A 27,921-nucleotide genomic window follows, 5' to 3' on the forward strand; every position below is an offset into this window, starting at 1 on the left:
CGCGCCGCGAGCCCTACCCGACCTCCGCGCTTTCTGCATCTCGGCCTTGCATCCGCTCTCTGATCCCAGGCCCTTCTGCTAAAAATTCTCTTTCCTCCTAAATAGCCCCACCTTAGAGGACCCAGACTTGTTACTTTTTAGGATCTCCCAGCAAAAACAAGTATCTTTCCTATCCTCCTTGCTTACTTCCCCCACCCCCCTCCTTTTAGGAACTTCCTCTGGCAAAAAATTATTTTTTCTTTCTCAGATTTTTTCTCCATTCGGGATCACTCTCCAGCAAAAATCCCTTCTTCCCGTCAAGAGTCCCCGTTTTGGAATCTCAGTCCTATTTTCTCTTTCATCTAATACTTATTTTTCCAACCCTCTTCCCCAACTCTCCAACAAAAATCCCTTTTCATCACCAGTTCCACTCCAGTCAGACTTCTCCTAGCAAAACCCTTCAGTTGCCTTCAGAAAAATAAGGAAAGAGAAAAATAATAATAATCTTCCCTTAACAACAAAACTTCTTTTTCCACCTAGGTCACCCCAGTTTAGTATTGCTTTCTTCCTTCTCAAAATTGCCCATTTCCCCCAATTTCACACCCGAGTTTTTGCTTCTTTGGGGACATATGATCTGACTGCCCGTCCTTTCCACCCCACCACCTGCTTTCAGGGTGAAAGAAGTTGGCCGAGTGCCCTGTATTTACCACCCAGTGTTCCAGGAGGAAATATCCAATGGTCTGACTGTCACCTGGACTAGCCCCTCCCTGTGGGGCCTAACCTGGGACCTCCTGTTCCCTGGAGATTTGCTCCTCTCTTGGTGAGTTTCCTCCCTTTGCACTTGTCCAGAGACACCTACTTTATCAGATGGATTCCTTTCTTTGTCAGAAGGATTTCTAATCCACCCACGAGTCTGTACAAATGGGGAGACTTACAAGTTGCTGCTTTGGGAAGTCACATAAAGACAAGGGTTATTTATCGTGCACGTTGATTCTCTGGAAGAATGCAGGCATTTATTAGGTTGGTGTATGTTCCATTGTTTATTGCAAAACAACTTAGATACCTACAGGGGATAGGCAACTAAAGACACCAAGTGTGGCAAACGATGCTGGCCAGTGGTAATGGCCTTGTGGAAATGCCAGGACAATGTTGCTAGAACTTTATTTTTTATTTATTTATTTTTCTATTTTTATTTTTATTTTATTTTTTTATTTTTTAATATGTATAATTTTTATTTTTGTTTAAAGTATTACAGATGTCCCTTTTTCTCCCCAATGACCCGTTCCCCCCCCCCATTCCTTCCCCCTCCCCAGTCACTCTCCCCACCATTGTCCGTGTCCTTGAGTTGTGCATATATGCATATGATTCTTTGGTTACTCTCTCCCCCTCCACCCCCTCTCTGTTATTTTATTTTTTTGGAGAAGAGACCAGAACACTGTCTCTGTGTGAAACCTCTTGATCTTTAAATGCTGACAATGAATTTTGTAAGTATTTAGAGATAGTGTAGGGTCCTCACAAAGCCTGCTGGCCACCAGTTTGGAATTCTTGGTTCAGGGTTTCTTTCTGTGGTAGGCACACGTACACAGATACACACCTGCTTGTGTACCTGCAGGACTTTTTCTCCTTAGAGCAGCAGTTCTCAAACTTTGATCTTAGGACCCCTTTACACTTAAAAATCACTGAAGACCCCAGAGAGCTTTTGTGATTATGAATTATATCTGCTGATATTTGTTGTATTAGTTTAATAAACTTTTAAAAAATAGCAGTAATAAGTCCGTTATAGAGTAACATAAATTGACATTTTTATGAAAAGAGTGTATTTCAGCCCTGGCTGGCTGGCTCAGTTGGTTGGAGCATTGTCCCATACACCAAAAAGATTGTGAGTCTGGTTCCTGGTCAGGGCACATGCCGAGGTTGTGGGTTTGATCCCTGGTCAGGGCTAGTATGGGAGCCAACTGATCGATGTTTCTCTCTCACACTGATGTTTCTCTCTCACTCTGTCTGCCTCCCTCTCTCTCTAAAATCAAACATACCCTCAAATGAGAATTTTTTTAAAAAAAGAGTATATTTCAGAAAATAAAAGAATTTAGTGAGAATAAAAGAACAAAAAGATGACCAAGAAAAGAAAAAAACAAAATTTTTGTGTGTGAGAATAGTGGCATTGTTTTACATTTTTAGAATCCTCTGGATTCTCAGATCTTCTGCATTTAGCCTTTTGAGATATGTCCTGTAGCCTCTGGAAGTTTCACTGAGAATAAAAAGGTAGGTAACATCTGAATATTGCTATGAAAATAGTCTTGGCCTTGCAGACTTCCTGAGTCTCAAAGACCCCAGGGCTCCCCCCACGTGTACCTCACTATGACAACTGCTGTTCTAGATTTTAGTGCTGATTTGCATTTTCTGCTAATATCAGTTTTGGGGTGAGACACTTTGATGTCTCTTTTCTCATTTAATTGTCTCTTTTCTCATTTAGTTAATTCCCTGGAATGTACAACCATAGCCTTCTCATTCCTCCATGCTTTCTCTTTCCCAGCGTAAATTTAAATCTGCACTTACATTGAGCAATCAGAGGAAATGAGTTAACCTTCTGGTTAAAGGTATAGATTGGTTTCATGGCGGGACAAGGGAGTCTTCCTTGATCGTTCAATTTAAGAATGTAGATGCAGAATGAGGGCAGGAGTCCAGTCTCAAGTGTGGGGTGATAGCAGAGTGGAGTGGTTAGGTGTAAGGGCTTTGAAGTCAGACTACCTGGGGTTGAATCCTAACCTTGATTTGGGGCAAGTTAATTAATTCTCTGGACTTTACCTCACCTATAAAATAGGCCTAATAATATAGTATGAGTCTCAAAGGGGTATTGTGGGAATTAAGTGAGATGATATATAAGTGATTACATAGTACTTGGCATATGATAAAGCCTCAATAAATGTTTGCTACCACTGTTGTTATTATAATGATGATTGTGATAGGGGCCAGGCGGGAAGATAAATGAGGAAAATGGGAACTGGCAGCCACAGCCCTATCCAGAGATGGTAGTTGTCCCCCAGCTCTATCTTGTTGATAACTATCAGGCAATAGGAAATCTGATAATTTTCAAGAGAAGCCAGAAATTCACATATTTAGTTGAAATCTCTCCATTAAAAAAAAAGTGTTGATGACTAATCCAATTTTTAAAAACACTGTGTAGGCCAAACAAAACAGGCTTAAAGTTTACAATAATGTTTGGAGTGGGAAAATAAGGAAAGAATTTGCAGAGCTAGGGTAATAGCTGCTGGTCTCTCCTTTCTCCCAGCTCCCAACAGCCTGACGTTACTCAGGGGTGATCACTTTCTTTCTGGTAACATGGATGCAGAGAAGGACAGGGAAAGGTGGCACTAGGGTAAAAAAAAAAAAAAGGGCTGACAGAAGAACAGGTTGGGGCTTTTCAAAGAGGAGAAGAGGTGCCATTTGGAATCCTGTCACTCGCCCATGAAAGGGATGCTGAGGGCCTTCTTTGATCAGAATTCTATGCCAGGAAGGACGCTGTGAGAAGTAGAGACGCGTAAGGCAGAGTCACAGCCATCCTAGAGTGCGTGGTCTGGGGAAAAGAGAGGAGCCTAGAAGGTAATTAACTTCGGAGGCCATTTGGGATAAGTGGTATGTGATTATCAGACACGCTTATCATCCTGTTGTAGACTGCTTGCCTGTGTGTTTTTTTCTGATAGTTTTTAGGGTTTTCTCTTTGTCTTTAGTGTCCTGCAGTTCTGCTGTGTATCAAGGAGTGAACTCGTTTTTATTTATTCTGCTCTGGCCTTGCAGTGCTTGCTGATTATTAACATATATCTTCCAAGAATCTTATCTTTAAGTCTGGATTCATGTGTGTCTGCAGCTCTGGAAATTCCTCCACTATGGTCTCTCTACGATACTGTCTCTCCTACTCTCCTCTTTCCTCTTAGGACCCCTATTAAGCCTTTGCTTCTTCTCCATTAATATTTTCTCAACTTCTCGCTCATATTTTCCACTTCTTTAGCTCTGTGCTGAATTCTGGGGGGATTTCCTCGGTTTGTTCTACCATTTCATTATTGCTGTCTTCAGCACTGTCTAATCTGCTGTTTAACCCTGCAGTGAGTTTTTAATTGGAATGTCTTTCAATTGTAGAAGTTCCATTTGTTTCTTTTTTAAAATGTCTGTTCTTGCCCTAGCTGGTTTGCCTCAGTGGTTAGAGTGTCAGCCCGAGGACTGAAGGGTCCCAGGTTTGATTTCGGCCAAGGGCATGTACCTCGGTTGCAGGCTCTATCCCGGCCCCAGTCAAGGTGTGTGCGGGAGGCAACCAGCTGATGTGTCTCTCTCACATCCATGTTCCTCCCTCCCTCCCTCCCTCCCTCCCTCCCTCCCTCCCTCCCTCCCTCCCTCCCTCCCTCCCTCCCTCCCTCTCTCTCTTTCTCTCTCTCTCCTCCCCCCCCTTCCACTCTCACTGAAAGGCAATGGAAAAAATATCCTCTGGTAAGGATTAAAAAAAATGTTCTTGTCACATACTAACTTCTCCTTTTCTTATGCTAAGTTTTGTTGTCTCCCATTGTCCTATTTTTTTCTAGTTCTTGGGATGTTTCTCTACGCTGTGTGCAGAGTTTTTCTCTTATTTGTTTTCCTGTGAATGGCTCTTCCAGGACCCAGGTCTCCATTTCCTGTCACCTCAAGGCACTATTTCCTTTTCCCATGTGTCTATTACGACCCCATGTCCCAGCCTCCAGGGTAATGCTCTTTAGTAGAAATATACTGAGTCACATTAAAAAATAAAAGAGGCAAATGAAATGAATTTAAATAACACACTATATTTAACCCACTAGGTACAAAGTATTATCACTGTAATATGTAATCAATACAAAAAGATTATTTTTGGTCCTGAGTCTCCCAAATCCAGTGTGTATTTTACGCTGACAGACAGCATGTCTCAGTTTGGGGCCAGTCACATGTTGAGTGCTCCATGGCCACATGTAGTGGGTGCCATACTGACAGCAGCTCCGCATCTGAGCCTGACTTTCCCCTGGGCTGACTTGCGCTTACACTGCTGGCTTTGAGTTTTCTCACTGCTGCTGACACTTGGGTGCTACCTGTCTCTTGACCTTGGCTATGCATTAAAAATGATCTTTTCTCATATTTCTATGTGTTTGTAGCTGGAAAAGAGGTCAGTTCAGTCCACCATGTTGCCGGAAATCCTTCCATTTATTCCTTACAACCACTTTATGATGGAAGTACGCTTATGCCCAATTCACAGATGAGGAAACTGGGTCTCGTGGAGCTTAAGTGACTCTCCCAGGGTCACATGGCTATTAAGTGTCAGAGAACAGACCCCAATACAGGTCTGTTTGAATGCCAAGTCCCTGTTCTATCCACCACACTGTGTTTCCGTCTTATCATTTTGATTCCTCCTCGTTCGTTGTCAGGAATCAGAGACCACCAAGAGCCCTCTCCTCCCAGAATCCTTACGTGTCTCTGTTCGTCTGGAGAGTAGCTCTTGACCAAAACCTGGCAGCAGATAACCATGGACCAGTACAGCCTTGGGGATGAGGGCCCTCTTCCATCCAAGATGCACCTTCCTTCATTTTCTGAGAGCCAGGGACTCAACTGCAGTGACACCCTCAACCAGAATCTGGGTCCCAGCACCCGAGACCTGCTCTACGCGGGCCTGAGTGGTTTGGACCTGGACCCCAGCCTCCCAAAGCCCGATGTGCCCGGCGAGGCCCTGGAGGACAACTTAGACGCAGTGTCCCTGTACTCGGGGAAGGACAGCGACTCTGTGAAGCTGCTGGAGGAGTATGCAGACCCCGAATCTCAGACTTCCTTACAAGGTAACGCTGTCCACCTGGGTCTGAGAGCCTGGCGGGCTGTTGGGAAGTTCCAGTGGTACCCAGGGGTTGGCTCTGCACTGATTGGTCATGGACATTTCTCTCTTCCACAGGTGAATAGGGAGCAGTCACTTTCCCCCCCTGGGAATCGTCCCCAATTTCCTAGTCAAGAAAACTGAAATGTGGATGCCTGGGGACATCCTAATCTCGTGTGTGGTGTGGATAGATCTTTGAGTTTTCAAGACTTTCCTATCCGTTATCACTTCTCAGAGGCTGTTTTCATGCTTCTGGAGTGAGCTGGGAGCCTGTCAATCTGCTACTTCTAAACTTCCCAAGCCTCAGTGTCTTCATTGTAAGGTGGGGGGACAGTAATACCTAATACCCAACCTTCTTCCCCCCAGAGTACCAGTAGGAATGAGCAAAAGAAGGCATGAACATGGATGCACTTTGCAGACTGTAAAGCTCTGGACAGATAATAGTCATTTTTACCCGTATTGTTAGAATTCATTTCAGCCAGCCCATTGCTCCATTTCTAAGTCTTTCTCCTCAGCAGTGGAGGAACAAAGGGAGAACTAACAGAATCATCAAGACCTTTGTTAACTCTCCTTTTGGTTTGCCTTCAGGCTTCCCCCACAAGAGAGATTCAGTTTTTGTTTTCAGCCCTCTTCACGAGTTCTTGAGTAAGTTGCTTAGATGGGTTCACCGAGCCAGAGCTCTTTGATATTTATAGTCACACAGTGCGCATGGAAGGTCACATCTGAGACAGCAGCCCTGCACACAGATACTAATGTTAATTAGAACAAGCAGCTCAAAAAGTGTCCTGAAGACTTGGTAAAATGAAAACCTTCCAAGGCCCCACTCAGCCCAAGATGTAGCAGACAGGGCGTTAGTCTTGTCACCATGTAGGAACAGTGGCTAAACATGAAATCCTAGATACCTGGGATATCTGAGTGTTGTAGGCACCAGGCCAGGCCTGGGGATACAGTAATTAGGGGTTTCAACCCAGGCCACAGAAATCACCTGAAAAATGCTGGTAAGTGCAAATAAACTTGAATTTTGGTAATCTTATTTTTTAAAAAGGAGAAATCCACTGAATATTAAATTTTTATTCTTTACTTTTCTCTAACTTAAATTTAGCTCCATATAAATGCATATGTTTATGTTAATTGTTTAAGAAAAAATATGTCTACTGATTTCAGAGAGAGGAAGGGAGAGGGAGAGAGAGAGAAACATCAGTGATGAGAGAGAGTCATTGATCAACTGCCTCCTGCGCACCCCTTGCTGGGGATCAAGCCCGAAACCCGGGGATGTGCCCTGACAGGGAATTGTACCGCGATCTCCTGGATCCTAGGTCGATGCTCAACCACTGAGCCAGGCCCAGCCAGGCTTATGTTAATTTTTAAATTAGAAAAGTAATACATATTTATTAAAGAAAACTTAGAAAATAAAGAAATAGAACAACAAGAAAAAATCCCCACTCTGGCTCCCACGTGTAAATTTTTAAAAACATAGGTTAAGTCACTGAGAAAATCATGGTTTTTCAGGTGTATTAAGTGTATATTCCCTTTTTATTCCCTTTTTAAAACTTAGTGCGTTTGCTTTCTTCCATGAGGGCAGGCCATCCAGTGGCGGTTGTAGCAGTTATTCATTCCGTTGTGTTGTTCGAGCCTGCGGAGTGCCCGTGTCCATGACCTTACAGCTCTAGTGATTTGAAATTAGCTCCCTTTTACTCTTTAGTCCCCGAACCCAGCTCTGTTCCTTGGAGCAAGACAGAAGCAATCCACTCCCTCCTCCACACGCTGGCCCCTCAGGTGTTTGAAGACATCTCCCTTCCCCAGCGGAACATTCTCAGCCCTTCACCAGTTCCTCCAATGACGTAATTCATTAAAGTACCTTTTATCATTTCACCCGAGGGATGCAGGAAACATGGAAAATTCAGATACACAAGAAGAGGAAAATTAAACTGACCCATAACGCTACCAGTCAGTTCATTCTCTCAGTTTGTTTTCTGAATACGTTTTCTTTTTCTATGACTGGGACAGTTCTGTTTTGCAGCAAGCTGCTTTTTCTTGCTTAGTGCGGCATCAGCATGTTGTCAGGTATTTTTCTACAGTTTTATCTTAAGTGCATATGTCACACACCATTTAAACTGCAGTACAGTGAGCTGCACACCCTCCTGTCAGATGGTAGGGTGTTTCTAACATTTCACCAGGAAAAACAGTGCTGCCGTTAACTCCCTTGCAGCGAACTCTATACAAACCTACATTTATATCTTTAAAACCCCGAAGTAGAATTGGCTGGGAGAAAGGGTTTTGGAGTATGTGTTTTTGGTTTGCCTTTCCAAGAGTGCCATTGATGGTATAAAACCCCACCCGTCTTGCTCACCTTGTCCTAGGAGAGCTTCCAAGTGTGGCACTAGGGCTGCTTGCCTTCCTGCAGGTGCAGAGGACTGGGGTGCCTTCTCTCCCTTGCCTGCTCCTACACGGTGTTTTCTCTGCAGTAGAACTGCTGAGGTGGGAGAGCTCCTCCCTACTCCCCCCTACATGGCTTTGCTTCCAGGTTGCAGAGTGCTCCACCATGCTCCTTGATTGCCCTAATGTCTATATTCTGTGCTTTCTCTTCTGTTTAGACCTGGGGCTAGGCCCACTCAAGGCGCCTAAAGACACTGACGAAGGAGGCAGGGCCACCTCTGGGAGTGCGAGGAAAGGAAAGCGGCAGCACAGTTCCCCGCAAAACCCACTCCTGGATTGCAGCCTCTGTGGGAAGGTGTTCAGCAGTGCCAGTTCTCTCAGCAAGCACTACCTGACGCACAGCCAGGAGAGGAAACACGTGTGCAAAATCTGTAGCAAGGCCTTTAAGCGGCAGGACCACCTGTATGTAGGAGTCTGGTCCCCCAAACTACTGTTCAGGGGGCTGCGGGGGAGTGGGGCGGTCCTATGTCTCTCCCATCCCCTCCCAGATCAACTTGTCCCACCTGCTATTGGGTTGTCCCACCTCCATGTGCCCCAGATGGATGCCACCTGTGCTTAGCCACAGACTCCCTTCTTACACTGCCAGTGCTTGGGCAGGGCTGGCACTGGCCTGAACAGGTCACTCTTCTGAGCCCCCAGATTCATACCAGTGAGGAGATCACTGCTGTGATTGTAGCCAGGACCCTTGTGGTTTAAAAACATAACAGCATGGCTTTCTAGGCAGTTCTGACAGGGAGGGAACTGGGCTAATGAGAAACATTCCGAGTCCTTGGTGGGTGTCAGGAAAACCATCTGTGTACCATCAGGACTATGCGTTGGGATAACACAGGGCATGAGAATTTCTGAAATGCCTGTTTCTAGAACATGGCAATGGAGCATTAACTTGTTTTCTTTTTTAACTCCTTTTTTTAAAACTCTGGATTTTTTAAGAACTCTTGATTTTATAAAGAAAGCCCATTATAAGAGTTCGAAGCAGAATTTCCTTTGTTCTTGATGTTTCGGAAGTGATGAGCTTTTCTTGCTGGTGAGGAAGGAAAGAAAATTTTCTCAAACCAGGAGACTCACAAGTGGGACGTCCAATCCTTTGCATTTTTACAGTGCTCCTGGCCTTTACAGGGGTTCTGATTAATTTGTCTTTTATGTTATCCTCTTGCCCACCCATACCCGAAGGAAAGGAAGTAGTCTGCTCATGTCACAAGTGGTAACAGTTGGGGCTAGAAACAGGGTCTCCTGATTCCTTCTCAGCTGCTTGTTGCAGATGGAAGCCAAAGGCTGACCTTTGGGGAAGGGCTTTAGTGTCTATTGGACAAACCCCACATGCCACACTTACAACTGTCCACTGGAGGACTGTCGGGAACCCAGAGCCTGCTCTACTCATCTGTTTATGTTTATAATATGTTAATGTAGATATAAGTATGATATAAACATAATATACATTTGTGTTCACTTATATTTTAGAAATTATGGGCATATTTGGCTGTTTTCTAGAAAGTTTTCTAATTGGGCATCTGTAAATTTCATTTTGCTGTGGGAGTTCAGGTATCTGTCTCCTTAGAGAATCCAAGAGAAGACAGACATTCCATTGTTAAAGGAAGGGTTCCCCAGGCTAGCAGCTCCCCCCGTGCATTCTGGAGAGCTCTGGTTCTTGGGGATGCTACAGAGGCTACTTCAAAAAACAGTTCTGTGGGCAAGTAAGTGTGAGAGACATCGGAAGTTAAACAGATGCATCTCTATCATCTGCTATGTGGCTTTTTGAATTTGCCCCTGTGCCCTGTGCACCTCCCAGGAGCACATAATGTTTTTTCAAAACTTGCCAACTGAGCCCAAGTCCTCAGGGAGCAACTGGAGGACTGGTGTTCCTTGGGAACCCACTTTGGCGAACTCTGGCCTAGCTTCCACTGATTTTTTTCCTCAGATAAGGGATTCAGTTGAAGGTGAGGGAGAGGAGCACCCTTTCCAGATTGGGGGCTGAGTGCAGTGTCTGAATCGTGGGGCACCCTCGGGGTCCTTTCAGCGGGAGGCCTGAGTGGAGTGCCGCTGACTTCCCTCTCATGTGTGGCTCCAGGACTGGGCACATGCTCACCCACCAGAAGACCAAGCCCTTCGTGTGCATCGAGCAGGGCTGCAGCAAGAGCTACTGCGACTACCGCTCGCTACGCAGGCACTATGAGGTCCAGCATGGCCTGTGCATCCTGAAGGAAGCCCCTGCGGAGGAGGAGGCCTGCGGGGACTCCCCCCACGCCCATGAGGTGGCCGGCCCGCCTGCACCCAGCGGCCTACGGTCCCTGATGCCCCCAGAAGCCAGGTCCCCTGGCTCCCTCCTGCCCAACCGAGACCTTCTGCGTTGTATCGTGAGCAGCATCGTCCACCAGAAGATCCCTTCTTCCTGCCCGGCCCCAGCAGGGCCTTCAGACAGCAGCGAAGGGAGGAACATGGCCTATCCCTGCCCACCCTCATCCGGGTCCTCCTGCACCCCAGTGAGCATCCCAGCAGCCCCAGGATCCCTGGGCACTGAGATTCCTGAGGAGCCTCATCCCCCACAGAAGGATCCTGTCACTGACATGTTCACAGCCATCCACTCAAGGGCAGGAGAGAATGGTGGCCCTGATCCATCTGAGCCAGAGCCTTGGCTGCTCCAGCTCCCATCCACCCTGGAGGGCTGGCCTGAGGGCGGGCCCCTACCGACCTGCCTGCCTCTGTTCCGAGGCCAGTCAGGCCCCTCCAGTTCCCAGCCATCCAGCCACAACTTCCAGTGGCTCCGGAACCGAAACCTGCCGGGCTGCCCCAAGAGCAAAGGGAACAGTGTGTTCATGGTGCACAAGGCCCCTGCCGTGCAGTCCCCAGAGGGCCCTGACTCCAGCGCTGGGCCCAGCGGCACCTCCCCAACCAGGGAGCCCTCGCCCAGCTCGGGCCTCAGTCTGGAGGATGTGCTGCCCTTCACTTCCTCACTCCTGAAGGCTCCCGGGGAGGCCTCCAGTGATCCCCGACACGCCAGTGGGGAAGATGACCCCTGGGCTTCCAAAAAGAGCCAGTTTGACTGTGACACTTTCCCATGGCAGAACCCTGGGGAGCCTGGCCTGCAGGATGTCCAGAAGCTTGGCGGGCTCCCATCGGACGCCACCCCTCTTTTGCGGCAGCTGTTCCTGAAGTCGCAGGAGTCTCTGGTGAGCCACGAGCAGATGCAGGTGCTGCAGATGATCACCAAGTCCCAGCGGATCTTCTCCCAGGCCCAGGCAGCTGCTGTGTCCTCCCAGCTCCCCATGCCTGAGGGGAAGCAGGCTGCCCTGAAGCCAGGCCCGTGGTCACAGCAGCCCCTGCCGCCGACACCTGGTGTTGACTCTCTCCATGCTGGCCCTGGAAACCCGGAGCCTGAGGGCTCCCCAGCCCAAAGGAGGAAAACCACACCTGCGTTCCCCAGAGCAGCCTCTCCTGGCAGCACGAAATGGGACTCTAAGGGAGTACCAAAGGTGGCCACCGCTCCACCGGCTCTCATGGCCGCGTCTCTGGACCCTCCTGAGAATCCAGACATCTCCTCTCTGGCCAAGCAGTTGAGATCCGCAAAAGGGACTTTGGACTTGGGGGACATCTTCTCCCCTGGTGGCCCACAGCAGACCCAGTCAGGTGGGGACGAGCCACCCGGAGCCCAGGTCCCCGGGAAGCAGACCCAGGCTGAGAGTGGCCCAGCATCAGGAGCCACAAAAGGTGAGAAGGGCACGGCCTGCTCCCGGGGCGGAGGCTACAGGCTCTTCTCCAGCAACCCCCGGGCCCAGCGCTTCTCAGGCTTCCGGAAGGAGAAGGTGAAGATGGACATGTGCTGTGCAGCTTCTCCCAGCCAGGTCGCCATGGCCTCCTTCTCCTCAGCCGGGCCTCCAGCCGATCCCTCCCGGGACTCGAAGTCCAAGCTGACGATCTTCAACAGAATCCAGGTACCGGCGGTTTTTCGTATAATCACAGGGTGGTACATCAGTCACCCTTTGCCAGGACATTTTCACCCTGAAAGAAACCCTATACTCTTAGTTGTCATCCCCCAATATCTTCATCCCTCCCAGCCCCTGGCAACCATGAATCTACCTTCTGTATCTATGATTTGCCTGTTCTGGACATTTCGTATCATTGGAATCAAACACTACATGGCCTTTTGTGACTGGCTTCTTTCACTCAGCATAATGGTTTCAAAGTTCTTGTTGTAGCGTGTGTCAGTGCTTCATTTTTGTGGCTGAGTAATATTCCTTGGTATGGGTACATCACATGTTCATCCATATTTGTTGTTTCCACTTCTTGCCCATTGTGAATAGTGCTACTGTGAACATTAGTGTACAGGTTTTTGTGTGCATGTATATTTTTGTTTCTCTTGGGAAATACCGAGGAGCGGAATTAATGGGTCATATGGGAATTCTGTGTTTAACCATAGGAACTGCCCGTCTGTTTTCCAGAGCAGCTGCCTCATTTTACATTCCCACCCACAGCGACAGAGCTCCGATTTCTCTCCATCCCCTCCAACACTTGTCCAGTTTTCTTCATAGCCATCTTAGTGGCTGTGCGGCGGTCTCTCATTATGGTTTGATTTGCATTGCTCTGATGGCTAATGATGTTGAGCATCTCTTCATGTGCTTATTGGCTGTTCATAGATCCTTTTTGGTTTGGTGTTTATTCAGATTCTTTGCCCATTTTTATTTTTTTATTGATTTTTAGAGAGAGAGAGAGAAACATCGATGTGAGAAACATTGACCGATTGCCTCCCGTACATGCCTAAACTGGACATCGAACCCACAACCTAGGTATGTGCCCTGATCGGGAATCAAACTGGCAACCCTTCCACTTATTTATGCATCATTGATTGATTCTTGTATGTGCCCTGACCAGGAATTGAGCCCACAGCCTTGGCATATCAGGACGATGCTCTAAGCAAATGAGCTACCCTGCCAGGGCTGTCTCTTCTGTCTTTTGTTTCGGTGTCATCCAAGAAACCATTGCCTAATTCAGGGTCACAAAGAATGACACCTGTGTAGTCTTTTAAGCGTCTTAGAGTTTTAGCTTTTGTAAACCTCCTTTCTGATACATTGGTTCAGGTATATTTTAATCTTCAGGGTGGAAATATCTACCGGCTCCCCCATCTGATGAAGGAGGAGAACATGGCAGGTGGATGGTAAGTTCAGAAGGCCCCCCACACCTGGGGGAGTGCAACCCCTTAGGAGTCCTCTGGTGGCTTCTATGTGCTGGCCCTGGGTAACTGAGCTCTGGATGCATCAGTCCTGGAGAGGTATGTGCCAGGCCCTAAAGAATTGGGGTGTTGTCTCCAATTCTTAGGGTTCATCTAGAATTGTTAGTGGATCAAACTTTAAAAAGAAAAAAAACAGAGTTAGTGCTCAGGGACAGAGTCCCATTCTCGCATTCTTCCCTCTGGCCATGTCTTCCGCAGTAACCAGCAAAACGGGGGCCTTGCAGACTGGGCCGAGCCAAGGAGCACTTATATCTGCAAGAACTGCAGCCAGATGTTTTATACCGAGAAGGGGCTGAGCAGTCACATGTGCTTTCACAGCGACCAGTGGCCATCACCGCGAGGGAAGCAGGAGCAGGTGAAGCGGCACACACAGGAAGTTCTGTGCTTTCAGGGTTTCTGACAAGCTTTGGGGAGTAAATGGGTGTCATTTATTTTAGGAGGGAGATATCCTCCATTATCTGGGGAAACCTGAGGAGGGGCCAGGAGTCGGAACTTCAGGCTGAAGCAGCTCTTTCACTCCATGCCTCCTGTTTCTCCTGAAGAGCTTTCTCTTCTCTGTTTTTAGGTGTTTGGCACAGAGTTTTACAAACCAACAAGACAAGTGCTGAGGCTGGAGGGGGACGGGCAGAGTCCCCCAGGAGCCAAGAAGTCCTTGGACAACACAGTCCCTTTGGAGATCCCCATGCCGGTGCCCGTGGCTCCAGCACACCGAGTCCTGGGGAGCACAGCCAAGGTGGGTGCTGGTCAGTCCACTTCTTTCCTGCTGCTTTCCCTACCTCCTGGTGAAAGCTGTGGGAAAAGCCCAAACAAATACCAAGAAAAATCCTGATTCCATAAGAGCTTGGTTTGCGTGTTCGTTCATTCATCATCCACTGATTTTCCTCTGTGCCATGATAGCCTCTCCCCTGACTCCTGGGGCTTCCAGTCCAGTGGAGTAGATAGACCTACCCCCAGACAGTGATGACTCAGAATGGGCAGGGCTGGGCCGGGGAGGAAGCAGAGGGAGCTCTGGGAGCCTTGAGGGGGTTCCAGAGACCCAGCCTGAGGAGGTCAGGGAGGACTTCCTGGAGGGGGGGTGTTGGAGCTGAGAGCTGGAGGATGAGAAGGAGTACAACTGGCAGAGAAGAGGGGAGACTGTGGAGGTGAGAGAGAGCACAGTAAATTTAGGCATGCAGTCTTTTCAGCCTGCACTGGAGGATCCTGCCCGGTACAGTGCAAGCTGGACTTGGGGACAGGGAGCATGGATCCCATTGATTGTCTCACAGGAGCTGTGGTCACTTGGAGGGAAATATGTTTTCATTTTGTTACACTGTTACTGTGTCTCTGGCCCCCACTATTTAAGTGCCAGTCAAGTTAACAACTGAAACTGACCTCACACGTTTCCCAAATCCTCTGAGTCAGGGTCTCCTTGGAGTGTGGGTGCCTGAGAAGGGTCCATCCTTCCACCACAAGCATAGGATCTGGGGTCCCGCTCAGGAGAGGCAGCCCTGCTCTGCCTCCTTTGCTGAGGGCTTTGGGCATGGACACACAGGGGTATGCATGTCATGCTTCCCTCTGTCTCCATGATCAGTTCCTTTTCTCCTTCTCATGCTATCTTGAGGACTGAGCTGTGTGGCAGGTGGCCTCAGGTGGAACTCTCTTCTTCCCCAGGGACAAGAGAAAGACATGGAAGAGAGAGAAAGCAAGGAGAGCAGCCAGCATAGGAAGCGGAAGAAGCGCCCCCAGCCCAAGGCACTGTTCATCCCTCCACCCCGCTCCACGTTTGGGGAGCCAGGCCCAGGACGATGCCACCAGAGCTGCCTGCGGTCTCCCGTGTTCCTGGTGGACCGCCTCCTAAAGGGATTATTCCAGTGCCCTCCCTACACGCCACCCCCAATGCTCAGCCCCATCCGGGAGGGGTCTGGGCTGTATTTCAGCACTCTCTGTTCCACGTCAGCTCAGGCCGGGCCTGACAAGCTCATCAGCACCATGCTTGGTGAGTGAAGCTGTGCTGCAGATCTCTGGTCTTCACCTGGCGGACCTCCTGTGGACCAGCCCCACTCTTCCTTGTAGCATTTGGTCCAGAGATTCTCTCCTGCCTGTGGCTGTAGGTCTCATTGCTGCTTATAGGTATCCCAGGACCATCTGTGATCAGCAGCCTTCTAGGTGCTTAGAGTTTTACAGCCAGAAAGAAAACATAGAGGCCATTTAGCCTGAGCATCCTGCCTACCCTTACTTGTAACATTTTAAACAGCTTTATTGAGATGCAATTTATATACCATATGAACCACTATTTAAAATGTAGTGTTTTTTAGTCTATTTACAGGGTTCTGCATTCATCACACAGTTAATTTTATAGAGCATTTTCATCACCCGCAGAAGAAACACTACACCCCCATATCCCCATCACCCCAGTATCCCAGCCCCGGGAAACTACTGATCTACTTTCCCTATGGACCTGCTTATTCTGGACTTTCTGTGTAAGTGGAATCACACATTGCATTTTGTGTCTAGTGTACTCACTCGGCGCGTTTTCAGGGTCCATCTAGGCTGTACCGTGGATCAGTGCTTCATTTCTCTGTGGCTGAATAACACCCCATTGTCTGGATAGACCATGTTTTCTTTATCCATCCATTACTTGATGAGCATTTAGTTGTCTCCAATTTTGGGCTATTATAAGTAATGCTGTTATGAACATTCATATACAAGTTTTTGTGTGGATGTGTTTTTATTTCTCTTGGCTAGATACCTAGGAATGGAATTGCTAGGTCATTACGGTAACTGTGTGTTTAACCATTTAAGGAACTGCCAGGCTGTTTTCCAAAATGACTAGACCATTTTAAATTCCCACCAGCATTGTATGAAAATTCTGGTTTCTCCACAACCTTGCCAGCACTTACTGTCTATCTTTTTTATTGTAATCACACTAGTAGGTGTAAAGTGTTGTCTCTGTGGTATTGATTCACATTTCCCTGATGGCTAATGATGTTGAGCATCTTTTCATGTACTTATTGTCCATATTTATATCTTCTTAGGAGAAATCTCTATTCATTTTTTTCCCATTTCAAATATGGAGGTATCTTTTAATTATTGATTCTTGAGAGTTCCTTGCATATTCTGGATGCAAGGCCCGTATCAGATATATGATTTTCCTACAAACACTCTATCCCATTTTGTGAGCTGTCTTTTCATTTTATTTATGGTAATGTTTGCAGTACAAAAGTTAATTTTTATGAAGTCCAATTTATTTTTCTTTCATTAGCTGTGCTTTTGGTGTTATATCTAAGGTGTTTTGCCTGACCAAAGGTTACAAACCATGTTTTCTTCTAAGAGTTTTATAATTTTAACTCTTACATTTAGGTCTTTGATCCATTTTAAGTTAACTTTTATATTCTATGTGAGGTAGGGATCCAAATTTATTCTTTTGCATGTGGGTTTAAATTGTTCCAGCACCATTATTTGAAAAGACCTTTTCCCATTTAATTGTGTTGCACCCTTGCTGAATATTAATGAGCCATAAATGATTTGAGATTTGTTTTGTTTTTAAATACATTTTACATCTACAGACTTCCCTCTGAGCATTGCTTTGGCTGCATTTTGTAAGTTTTAGTATGTTGTATTCTTATTTTCATTCATCTCAAAATATTTTTAAATTTCTCTTTTGATTTCTTCTTTGATACATTGAATATTATTTTGTTGTTTAATTCCTACACATTTTACAAATTACCTTCTTTTATGGATTTTTAATTTGATTCTTTTGTGGTCAGAGAACACATTGCATGAATTCAGTACTTCTAAATCTATCAAGGCATGTTTTATGGGCTAGAATATGTCCCATGTGTACTTGAGAAGAATGTGTATTCTACTGATGTTGGGCAGAATGCTCCGTTGATATGTTATGTCTAGTTAGCTTATAGTGTTGTTCCTCGTTGATCTTCTGCCTAGTTGTCCTACCCATTATTGAAAGTATTGAAATCCCCAGCCATTATTAAGTTGTATATTTCACCTTTCAATTCTGTCAAGTTTTGCTTCCTGTATTTTTAGACTCTGTTTTTAGGTGCATACATGTTTATAATTGTTATGTCTTCCTGATGGCTTGACCTTTTATCATGATGGTATGATTGTGCTATCATTTATTATCATTATGATAATTATGTCATCTCTAGTAGTATCTTTTGTTTTAAAGTCTAATTTGTCTGACATTAGTATAGCCAGTCCATCCCCTTTATGGTTGTTTGCTTGATACATATTTTTCTGTCCTTTTATTTTTAACCTATTTATGCCTTTAAAATTAAAGCATGCCTCCTATAGACAGCATTAGTTGGAGCATATGTTTTCTAACCCAGTCTGACAAACTGCCTTTTGATTGGTTTGTTTAATCCATTCTTATTTAATGTTATATTGATGTGATTGGATTTACAGCTGCCATTTTGCTTTTTATTTTCTACAGGTCTCATGTCTTGTTCTCCCGTTCCTTCTTTTCTATTTTCTTTTGTATTAAGTGAATATTTTCTAGTGTTACATTTTAATCCCTTTAATTCTTCATGTTTTCTTAGTCATTTTTTAGTGGTTGCTCTAGGACCTACACTATATATACGGAATATGACAACCTTTCCAGATGTGCCATAACTTATTAATGAGACATAGAAACATTGCTCTTCTATCTCTGTTTTCTGTAACACTTTTGCTATTACTGTTATATTACATTTTTATATATTAGAAACCCAACAAGGCATTGTCATAATTATTACTTTGTATAGTTTTATATCATTTTAAAAATAGAGAGTCTGTTCCAGCTCAGGAGGCCATTGATCTATCAGCAAGTTAGTTTGTTGATCATTACTATTGAGTCTCATTTTGGTTATTGTACTTCTTTAACCCCAGAATTTCCATTTGGTTCCTTTAAAAAATAATAATAATTTCTTCCCCTTAATGGTATTCTCTCTTTGATGAGAAATTATTATTATACTTCCCTTTAATCCTTTAAGCATGGGAGTTAAGGGGAGAGGGAGCCCCCATCTCCTTGGCTGCACCTACCTGGAGTAGAGCACTCTGGGTAGAGTCTGTTACAGAGCAGGAGACCAGGTGGGTAAGATGGGTCATGGCTAAGATGTCACAGATTCTAACCATTCTTACTAAGATTTGGCCAGTTTTCTTCAGTGTGTTTCTTAATGCTCTATGCCTTTAGGACAACTTCCAGAGACTTGAACTTACTGGTTTTTTCCATATAATTTTTATCAGTTAATTTGTTGTTTTGCTGAGTTCCTTACTGTGTGTTTTCAGAAGTCCTATCTACTTTCCTTGCAGTCTTTTAAAAATTTTTTTACTTTACTGTGATAAGAACAGTTAACATGAGATCTACCCTTTTAACAAATGTTTAAGTGTGCAATACAATATTGTGATTATATGTCATACAGCAGATCTCTAGAGCTTATTCATCTTGCTTACTTGAAACTTTAAATTTTTTATTTATTGATTGATTTGAGAGAGAGAGAAAGGGAAAGAGAGAAAAGCATCGATATGTTGTCCACTTATTCATGCATTTTGTATGTGGCCTTACCAGGGATCAAACCCACAACCTTGGTGTATAGGGACGATGTTCTAACCAACTGAGCTACCTGGCCAGGGCTTTAATGCCCATTGATTAGTAACTACCTATTTCCCACTTCCTCAGCCCCTGTAAACCGCCACTCCACTCTTTGATTATATGGATTTGACTATTTTAGATACTTCATATAAGTGGAATCATACAATCTTTCTTTGGTTTAGTCACTTAGCATAATGTTCTAAAGGTTGTCCTCAAGGTTCACCTATGTTGTTGCGTATCGCAGAATTTCCTTTTTAAAGGCGAAGCAGTGTTCCACTGTATGTATATACCACATTTTCTTTACCCACTCAACTGGCAGTGGTAACTTAGTTTGTTTATACATCCTGGCTATTATGGATGGTGTTGCAGTGAACATGGGCATGCAGGTATCTCTTGAGACCCCGATTTCAGTTATTTTGCATAAGTACCCAGAAGTGAGATTGCGAGATCATATTACCATATAATTTTTTGAGGAACCTTTATACCATGCAGGCTTCAAGAGCTTGCTTTCAGCTGCTCTGGGAAGGCAGACAGAAGGGGCCCCGTGGATCACTTCTAGTCAGTCTTCTAGAGGTGTTTCGTTGTGTTTTTTCTAGATCAAGTGGATGGTTCTTTTGGCATCTGTGTGGTGAAGGATGACACCAAGATCAGCATTGAACCGTGAGTTGGGACAGATTCAGAACCTGAGGGTCCTTCCAGAGCGGGGCTGCTTTTACCCTCCTTACATTCCAGTGTCAGTGTTTCCCAAGGGCTCCCACATCACAGGAGGATCAGGTATAGCTACAGAGTCTCCCCAGGAGAGAAGTGGTGGGTTTCTCCAGGTACATGTGGGAAGTTCCCCCAATATTCCTTTGTCCAAACATACCATAGTTGGGCCTATCTGGAAAGAATTCCCAAGACCCTGGGGTTCTAGGTAGAATTGGTGATGGCACAGTGGTTAAATGGATGTGGCCATGGGTGTAGAAGTATGTCAGGTATCAGCATGTACGTCCCCTGTCCTAGACCTCAAGAGAGACAGACACCTGAGGCCAGAAATCTGGCAATAAAAGAAATTGGAGGAAGGAAGGAAAGATCCCTTGAGAGGTTTCTGGAATGCCTGCACGTGTCTGTCAGGGGTAACCAACACTCAGCACGTCGGAGGTGATGGGGGTTCCGCAGAGCAGGGCACACCATGCAACTCTTTTATTTCTCATCTTAGTCACATGTATCTCGCATATCTGTATGTGACCTCCTTTCAGACACATCAACATAGGAAGCAGATTTCAGGCTGAGATCCCGGAGCTCCAGGACAGATTGCTGGCTGGAATTGATGAGCATTTAGCTTCTCTGGTCTGGAAGCCATGGGGAGATGTAATGACCAACCTGGAAACGCAGGATAGAGGTGGCTGGGACTTTTGGGCCAAATTCCCAAGCCACGCCCCCACCCCATCTCCAAGGAATTTCTCTTCCCAGTTCTCACCTTGACCAAGAAGCAGGGTCTCCTGGGAGGGAGGGAACTAGCCCTTAGTCCAGTATAGCTTCTTCCATGCTGCTGCCTCCTGCCATCACCTCCCTTCTCATTCAACAGCTGGCCAGGCCATCCAGAGCAGGTGCCAGGAGCAGGGTTTCTGCCCTTCCTCCTGTCCCTCCCTTCCCTCAGTGGGCTTTTAACTGAAATGTGAGGGAAACTGTGACAAGGAGTCCCCTTGTCTGTACTGTCGGGGAGCCTCCTCCCTGGCCCTTGCTGACTCCCTGTCTCCTCTCCCTTGCACTCTGCTGGGGCCACATTTGGAAACAGTGACCGAGCTCTGCAACGTGGCCTGCTCCAGTGTAATGCCAGGAGGGGGCACCAACCTGGAGCTGGCTCTGCACTGCCTGCACGAAGCCCAGGGCAATGTTCAGGTGAGGGAGGCAGGGGCGGGACTCTGGGAGCTTTGGGAAGCTCCCTGTTCTCCTGGGCTGGGGCCCCAGGTACATGCCACGTGCCTCCACCATGGGGGTTGCAGCTATGAAAACCTAAGGAAGGTCCCCATCCTCCCCCCGGGGAGCTCTGGGATTGGTGTGGCCCTTGAACACACCAATGAGCAGACATGGGCTCAGTAAATCATTTATTTGGGAAAACAGCAAGGCACCTGGGTTCTTCTTCAATCTCAGGGCAGTGAGGAGGGGAGCCTAGTAGACCCAACTCAGGTCCTGAATTGATCTGGTTGATTTATTGAGCTGTATCTTTTTGACCCAAGTATGAAAACCTCTGGTGCAACCGAAATGCCTCTGCCTCCTCCAAGGGTCCTCCTCAGTCCTGAGGCTTAGAAAAGAAGTTAAAAGTCCTGCTCTGAGGAGTGGGAGAGGAAAAGTCAAATTATCAAGTTAGGGACCCAAGAGGCAGTACCGCAGTTCTGCTTTTTCTCAAGCAGAGGGGCCATGGCTGCACATAGTAGGTGCTCAGCATAAATCATATTTGTTGAGCCCCACTGAGTAGCTAATGATGGTGGCCCTGGGGCAGGGCCCACTAGGCCCCTGCTGGGTTTAAGGCTCTGGTGACACCATCTTGAAAATTTTCATTTTTTAACAGAAGGGCCCCATGTTTTCATTTCGCACTGGGCCCTGCTGGTTACACAGCCGGTCCTGACGGGTTATGCTGGTGAGCACGACAAAATCCCTCTCTTCATGGGGTTTACATTTTAGGAGAGTCCAAACAAAAATATGTTTTAAAAATTATTAGGTAACAGTTAGTGCCGAGGAAAATAAAGTGGGCAGTGGGAAGAGCTGCTGCCTAACATGCTGGCCCTGGAAGGGATAAGGAGCTTGTGCCCAGAATAAACCCACACGCTGTGTCCTCCATTACAAAAATCTCGCTATGAAAAGCAACAGCATGCTTAGGGATGCAGTCCACTTGCCCACAGATGGCTCACAGGTGGTGGCCAGTCCTCGGACCAACCACACAGCAGCCCTGGGATGGGGAAGGTTGTAAGTTTGTGAATGAATGAGACAATGAAGGTAGGCCTCTACTTCCCCTCCCCTCCCTCAGTAAGTAGCCTACAACTCCTCTTGTTCCAGGTTGCCCTGGAGACCCTCTTACTCAGAGGACCCCAGAAGCCACAGACTCACCCACTCACCGACTATCGCTACACAGGTGACTGGAGCAAGGTGCCCGTGCAGTTGCCTGGCTGAGACCCCCAAACCAGTCAGCTTTGATGGCAAGCTCTGGCTTGTGCTCTTGCAGGCTTTGCCTGCCTTTCCAGAAGGGCCTGTCCTCTCTAGGGTGACTCAGTGGGCGCTGTAGTCTTCTAGTTGAATCTTAGCTTCCCTTTCCCAGTGGTTCTCTCGTGGGCTCTGCCCAGCTGGGAAGGGGATGTCCCTGGCCACAGGGAGGTGGAGGCAGGCTCAGGTCAGGGGGCGTGCACATCAGCCCTGGAGTCAGGCGGCCTGGGGCCCCCACCTGCCCTTGGCAAATCTCTTAATCAGTGGAAGCCTCAGTTACTGCGTCTGTAAAATGGGGACAGTAATGGTCCCTACCTGCTAATGGTTTTGTGATTGTATGAGATAAAGCAGGTAAGAGGCTTAGCAGAATGCTTGGCACGTAATTGGTGCTCGGTAATGGTAGTTATAAAAGGAGGGTGATCAGCATTCCAGCCATCACTGTGGTCCCAGAGGAGAAATCTCTCCCCCTTTTGACTTTCTCCAATAGGCTCAGACATCTGGACCCCCATGGAAAAGAGGCTCTTTAAGAAGGCGTTCTGTGCTCACAAGAAAGACTTTTACCTGATACACAAGACGGTAAAGCACGCATGGGTGCATGGTGTAGACAAGGCCTCACCTCACACAGCCGAGACAAACCAAGCAAGAGCTGCAGGGCCTGTCAGGGGTGACACTCTGCTCATATTGTAAACAGTTTATAATTTTAAAAAACCCTTATTATGAACAACTCCAAACAGTACAGAAATGCATCACATGCTCAGATAAAGCCCTCTACACCCCTCCCACAGTCCTTCTGACTGATAGCCTCTGTTTGGTTGTACACTGGAGGCATTTGTCTGTACAGATCTTACACACATATACACACGTGCTTTAAAAAGGGCATCCTGCTGCACCTAATGTCCTGCTGATTTTTTTGTTCTTTTTTTTTTAAACTTGATGGACATAAACTGCACATAAAGTATAAGATTTGATGTTTTGACATATTTATGTAACTGTAAAACCATCACCATGGATCACATCCATCATCCCCACAGTTTCCTCCTGCCCCTTGGTCCCTAGTCAACTCCTTATCTACTTTATGTCACCATAAATTAGTTTGCAGTTTGCAGGTAGTGTGTGTGGGATGTTGCTTTTTATTCCGTAGGAAATATTCAGCCTTTTAATTGAGGTATTTATATAATTTACATTTAATGTGGTTATTGAGATGGTTCAGTTTAAGTCTGTCATCTTGTTTTTTGTTCTCTAATTGTCCAGTTTGTTCTTTATTCCCCCTTTCACTTTTTCTGACTTCTTTTGGATTAATGTGGTAAATATTAGGATTCTGTTTTATCTCCTTGGTTGCCTTATTGGCTATAACTCTTTACTTTATTACTTTGGTGTTTGCTTTAGGGTTTACACAACACATCAGTAACTTATCACAGTCTACCTGCAAGTGATTTGATAGCACTTCATGTGCGGAAGGAAAGCCTTATAGTAGCATATTTCCATTTCTCCTCCTGGCCTTTCTACTGCTGTTGTTATGCATTCTTTTTTACATGTTATAAACCCACAATACAATGCTATTACTTTTGTTTAAACAGTCAATTGTTTTTTTAGAGAGATTTAAATAAGTCTTACACATTTACCCATATTGTTACCATTTTCCCTGCTCTGCATTCCTTTGTGTAGATCTATATTTCTGTCTAGCAGCATTTTCCAGAAGCAATCAATGTAAATCACTGAACATTTCTTGTAGTGCAGGTTTTCTAACAATATATTCTTTCAGTTTTGTATATTTAAGAGTATTTTGCCTTCATTTCTGAAAGATATCTTTGCTAAATATAGAATTCTATGTTGACAATTTTTTCTCTAAGTGATTTAAAGATGCTGCTCTATTTTCTTCTTGCTCTTATTCCCAACAATAAATGTATTTACTTTCTTGTCTTTGTTCTTTGTGTATATAACATGTGTTTTTTCCCTGGCTGGCTGTTTTTAGGAATTTTTCATTTTCACTGATTTTGAGCAATTTTATTATGATATGGTTTAGAGTAGTTTTCTTCATTTTTTCCCCCTATGCTTGGGGTTTGTGAAGCTTCTTAGACTTGTAGGTTTATAGTTTTCATTAAATTTGGGGAAATTTCTTCCATTATTTCTTCAGATATTTTGTGTGTCCCTTCCTTTTCCTCTGAAGACTCCACTTAGGTGTGTGTTAGGCATCCTGCAGTTGTCCCACAGCCCACAGCTCACTGATGTTCTTTTCTTTTTTACTGATTCTTTTTTTTTTCCTCTTTGTATTTCATTTTGGATGGTTTCCACTTTTGTATCTTCAAGTTCACTAATCTTACCTTCTGCAGTGTCTAATCTGATGTTAATCCCATGCAATGTAGTTTTCATCTCTCGAAGTTCTATATAAGTCTCTTTTATATCCTCCATGTCCCTACTTAACTTTTTAAACACATGTTATACAGTTACGCTAACTTTTAATGTCCTTCCCTGCTAATTCTAACATCTATGTTCATTCTGGGTTGATTCCGATGGATTGATTTTTCTCCCCATTATGTGTCTTTTTTTTTTTTTTTTTTTTTTTGCATGCCTGGTAATTTTACGTTGGATTCCAGACATTGTGAATTTTAGCTTGTTGAATGCTGGATATTTTGCATTCTATAAATATTCTTGAACTTGGTTCTGTGGCATAATTACTTGAAAATGACTTGTTCCTTTTGAGTATTGCTTTTAGAGTTTTTTTAGATGGGACCAGAACAACTTTTTTCTAGAGTTAATTATTCCTCATTACTGAGGCAAGACCCTTCTCATTACACTGTCAGTGCCCCATGAATTAGAAGGTTTTCCACCCAGGCTTATGGGAACAGGCACTATTCCTAGCCCTGTGTAAGCGATGGGCACCTTTCCCTCTAATCTTCTTGGCAGTTCTTTACCCAACTTTGGGTCATCTCCTCCTATTCACATGCTGCTCAGCACTTCACTGAATGCTCGAGGGGCACTCTCTCCAGATTTCTGGAGTTTTTCTCTGTGCAGCTCTCTCCACTGCTGTACTTCATCCTATGGACTCTCACCACCTTGGTCTCCCCAGACACACTGCTCTATCTCAACTCAGGAAGTCTGCTGGTCTCTGCCTGGATCCCCATCCCTGGGCCCTGGCCTGAACATATATTCAAGGTTGTAAGTTCGAACTGTGATGTTTTAGTTTCTTTCTCATAGAAGAAACTTTTTTGACTGATGCCTAGTGTCTTATCAACCACTGTTACCTACATTTTGACTGTTTCTTGTCATTGTTTTGGATGGGAAGGTAAATCTTGTTCCTGTTGTCCCATCTTGTTTGGAAACAGAAGCCCAACTTTTTTTAGGCAGAGGAAATACTATTTTGGCTCCTGGTTTGTGACTGCACACAACGCTGAAAAAATCACGGTGACGCCCGGCCGGGCATGGCTCAGTGGTTGAGCGTCGACCCAGGATCCAGGCGATCGGGGTTCAATTCCTGGTCAGGGCACATGCCTGGGTTGCGGGCTCAATCCCCATTGGGGGGCGTGCAGGAAGCAGCCAATCAGTGACTCTCTTATCATTGATGTTTCTATCTCTCTATCCCTCTCCTTTCCTCCCTATGAAATCAATAAAGATATTTTTTTTTTTTAAATCACCGTGAGAAAGTGCTTTCTAAAGTGATGAAATGGCCAGTTTAATTGTCCTAAGAAGTTTTCTTTCTAGAGCAATTAAACTTTTCCATTCTGTCACAGTGGGCATCCTACAGTGTACCTTCATGTGCGTCTTCCCACAGGGAAAGGTTCTTGGGCTCGCCTTGCTGCTCAGAGCGTGCAGAGCACAACCAGTCTTGGCTCTGGTGGCTTCAGTCCCAAGCCCCTCGTCACCTGGGGGGGCTTTGGGGTTCTCTGCTCCTGTAGTGAATGGGCAGGCCAAGCCAAAAGAGGGAGCGAGCATTTCTAAGTGGTGGCTGGGGCTGCCCATAGCCAGTTTCTGTTTTCTTTCACTAGATCCAGACAAAGACTGTAGCCCAGTGTGTTGAGTATTATTACATCTGGAAAAAGATGATAAAGTTTGACTGTGGCCGAGCCCCAGGGCTGGAGAAGAGGCTCAAGAGAGAGCCTGATGAAGCAGACAGGGCAGAAGCAAAGGTAGGGTCTTGGGGGTCTGGACGCCCACTGCCAATCCAAGCTGGGGTTGGGGAGGGTGCTCCATGGGAAGGGTTTCCCTGCAGAAGACTTTGTGCCCTGTATCCCTGCACCTCTCTCAGAAGGGTCAGCTCCCTTCCATGGTTTCTGCCCCCTCTGCAGGTCACTTGCAGCCCTCGAGAGAGACCTAGCCACCGTCCAACCCCTGAGTTGAAGATAAAGACCAAAAGTTATAGGAGGGAGTCCATCCTCAACTCCAGCCCCAACACTGGCCCCAAGCGCACCCCCGAACGGCCCGGGAGCGCCGAGGGCCAGAGCGTTTTTCCCTGCAGAGAGTGTGAGAGGTACCAGCCCCTTCCCTGGGTGCACTCATCCCCCCTGGGCCACCCACCTCCCCCTGCTCTGACCTGCATCCTCTGGTGACTCCTCAGGGTGTTCGACAAGATTAAGAGTCGAAATGCCCACATGAAGCGGCACCGGCTTCAGGACCACGTGGAGCCAATCGTGAGGGTGAAGTGGCCAGTGAAGCCCTTCCAGCTGAAAGAGGAGGAAGAGGAGGAGGAGGAGATGGGGGCTGACATCGGCCCCCTGCAGTGGTGATTCCTGGCAGATGGCTAGTGGGGGCAGGGCAGCAGTGGAGATGGGGACCCCCTGCCCTGTTATGTCTCCCTTCGCCTCTCCAAGACATTTGGGGCACCCCTCTGCTTCCCTCACACCCTCCCCACGGGCCAGCCCAGCTTGCAGACACAGTGAGCATTCGACTATATGTAGGCAGGAGAAGCACAGTCATCGGACAGCTGCGAGGTCTCCCCTGTGGGCTGGTGCCAGAGGCCCCAGCCTCTCTAGGGTAATAGTCGCTCCCCTTCTTTCAGTTCCACTCCTGGAGCAGGGAGGCCGGGGAGAGAACAGGTTAGATCTGTGTAGCTCTCAAATGTTAGCCTCAGTTTGGGGTTTGGTTCCATTGTTAGGTAAGGCCAAGATGTAGAGAATCAGTGGGAAAACACCTTCAGATGGCCACCATGTAGGGGCCCCCACCAGGGGCCTCTCTGCATTCCAGATTCTGTCCCTAGTCTGGCAATGACTTGTACATTGTTAGGTTTTTTTTGTACGTGTCGACTTGTAAATCTTATTAAATTGGGTTCTTGAGTGGCTGTCTTCTGGCTTCCCTGGCCTTTTGATCTAAGAGGCTTTTGAGTCCCTGCCACTTGCTAGAGCCACAGAGATGAGTAGGCTGAGCCCCTGCCCTGGAGGAGCTGGGGCCTCATACATTCATTCATTCAGCAATCATATGCCCAATCCGTGTGGCGGGGATACAGTGACACAAGAGGGACAAGGTCCCTTTTGGCATGCAGCTTACATTTTAGGAGCAGGAAGGCAGCAGAAATAAGCAAAGGGAGGTTTTAGATCTTGATCCATAGGTGTGCTTTTGGCCATAAGTAACAGAATCGTCAGCATAGGTTTAGGCAGTCAGGCCGTGTAGTGGGTCCAGTGGCTCAGCTGTGAGATCAAGCACGGTCAGCATGTTGGCTGCAGCAGCAGCAAGAATCAGCTCTTCCCACAC

General features: G+C 46.3%; 1 protein-coding gene across 2 annotated transcripts; it reads left to right on the forward strand.

Moving 5' to 3' along the window:
- Nucleotides 1-5,497: 5,497 nt before the first annotated feature.
- On the forward strand, nucleotides 5,498-26,960 carry ZNF541 (zinc finger protein 541; the record flags this gene model as incomplete). 2 transcript variants are annotated; one of them, XM_081118817.1, is made up of 15 exons in its annotated part: nucleotides 5,498-5,804; nucleotides 8,431-8,674; nucleotides 10,338-12,198; nucleotides 13,360-13,418; nucleotides 13,692-13,848; nucleotides 14,059-14,226; nucleotides 15,144-15,468; nucleotides 19,656-19,719; nucleotides 20,298-20,440; nucleotides 20,837-20,940; nucleotides 22,096-22,171; nucleotides 22,727-22,815; nucleotides 26,223-26,363; nucleotides 26,523-26,704; nucleotides 26,792-26,960. In XM_081118817.1, 15 exons carry the CDS (start codon nucleotides 5,498-5,500, stop codon nucleotides 26,958-26,960), a joined length of 4,089 nt encoding a protein of 1,362 aa, XP_080974943.1. The 2 variants fall into 2 exon arrangements, with proteins under 2 accessions (XP_080974943.1, XP_080974944.1); XM_081118818.1 differs by lacking the exon at nucleotides 14,059-14,226.
- Between the last annotated feature and the right edge of the window lie 961 nt (nucleotides 26,961-27,921).

This window comes from Miniopterus schreibersii, assembly GCF_964146895.1.
Source record: "Miniopterus schreibersii genome assembly, chromosome: 18".
NCBI classification, from domain to species: Eukaryota; Metazoa; Chordata; class Mammalia; order Chiroptera; family Miniopteridae; genus Miniopterus; species Miniopterus schreibersii.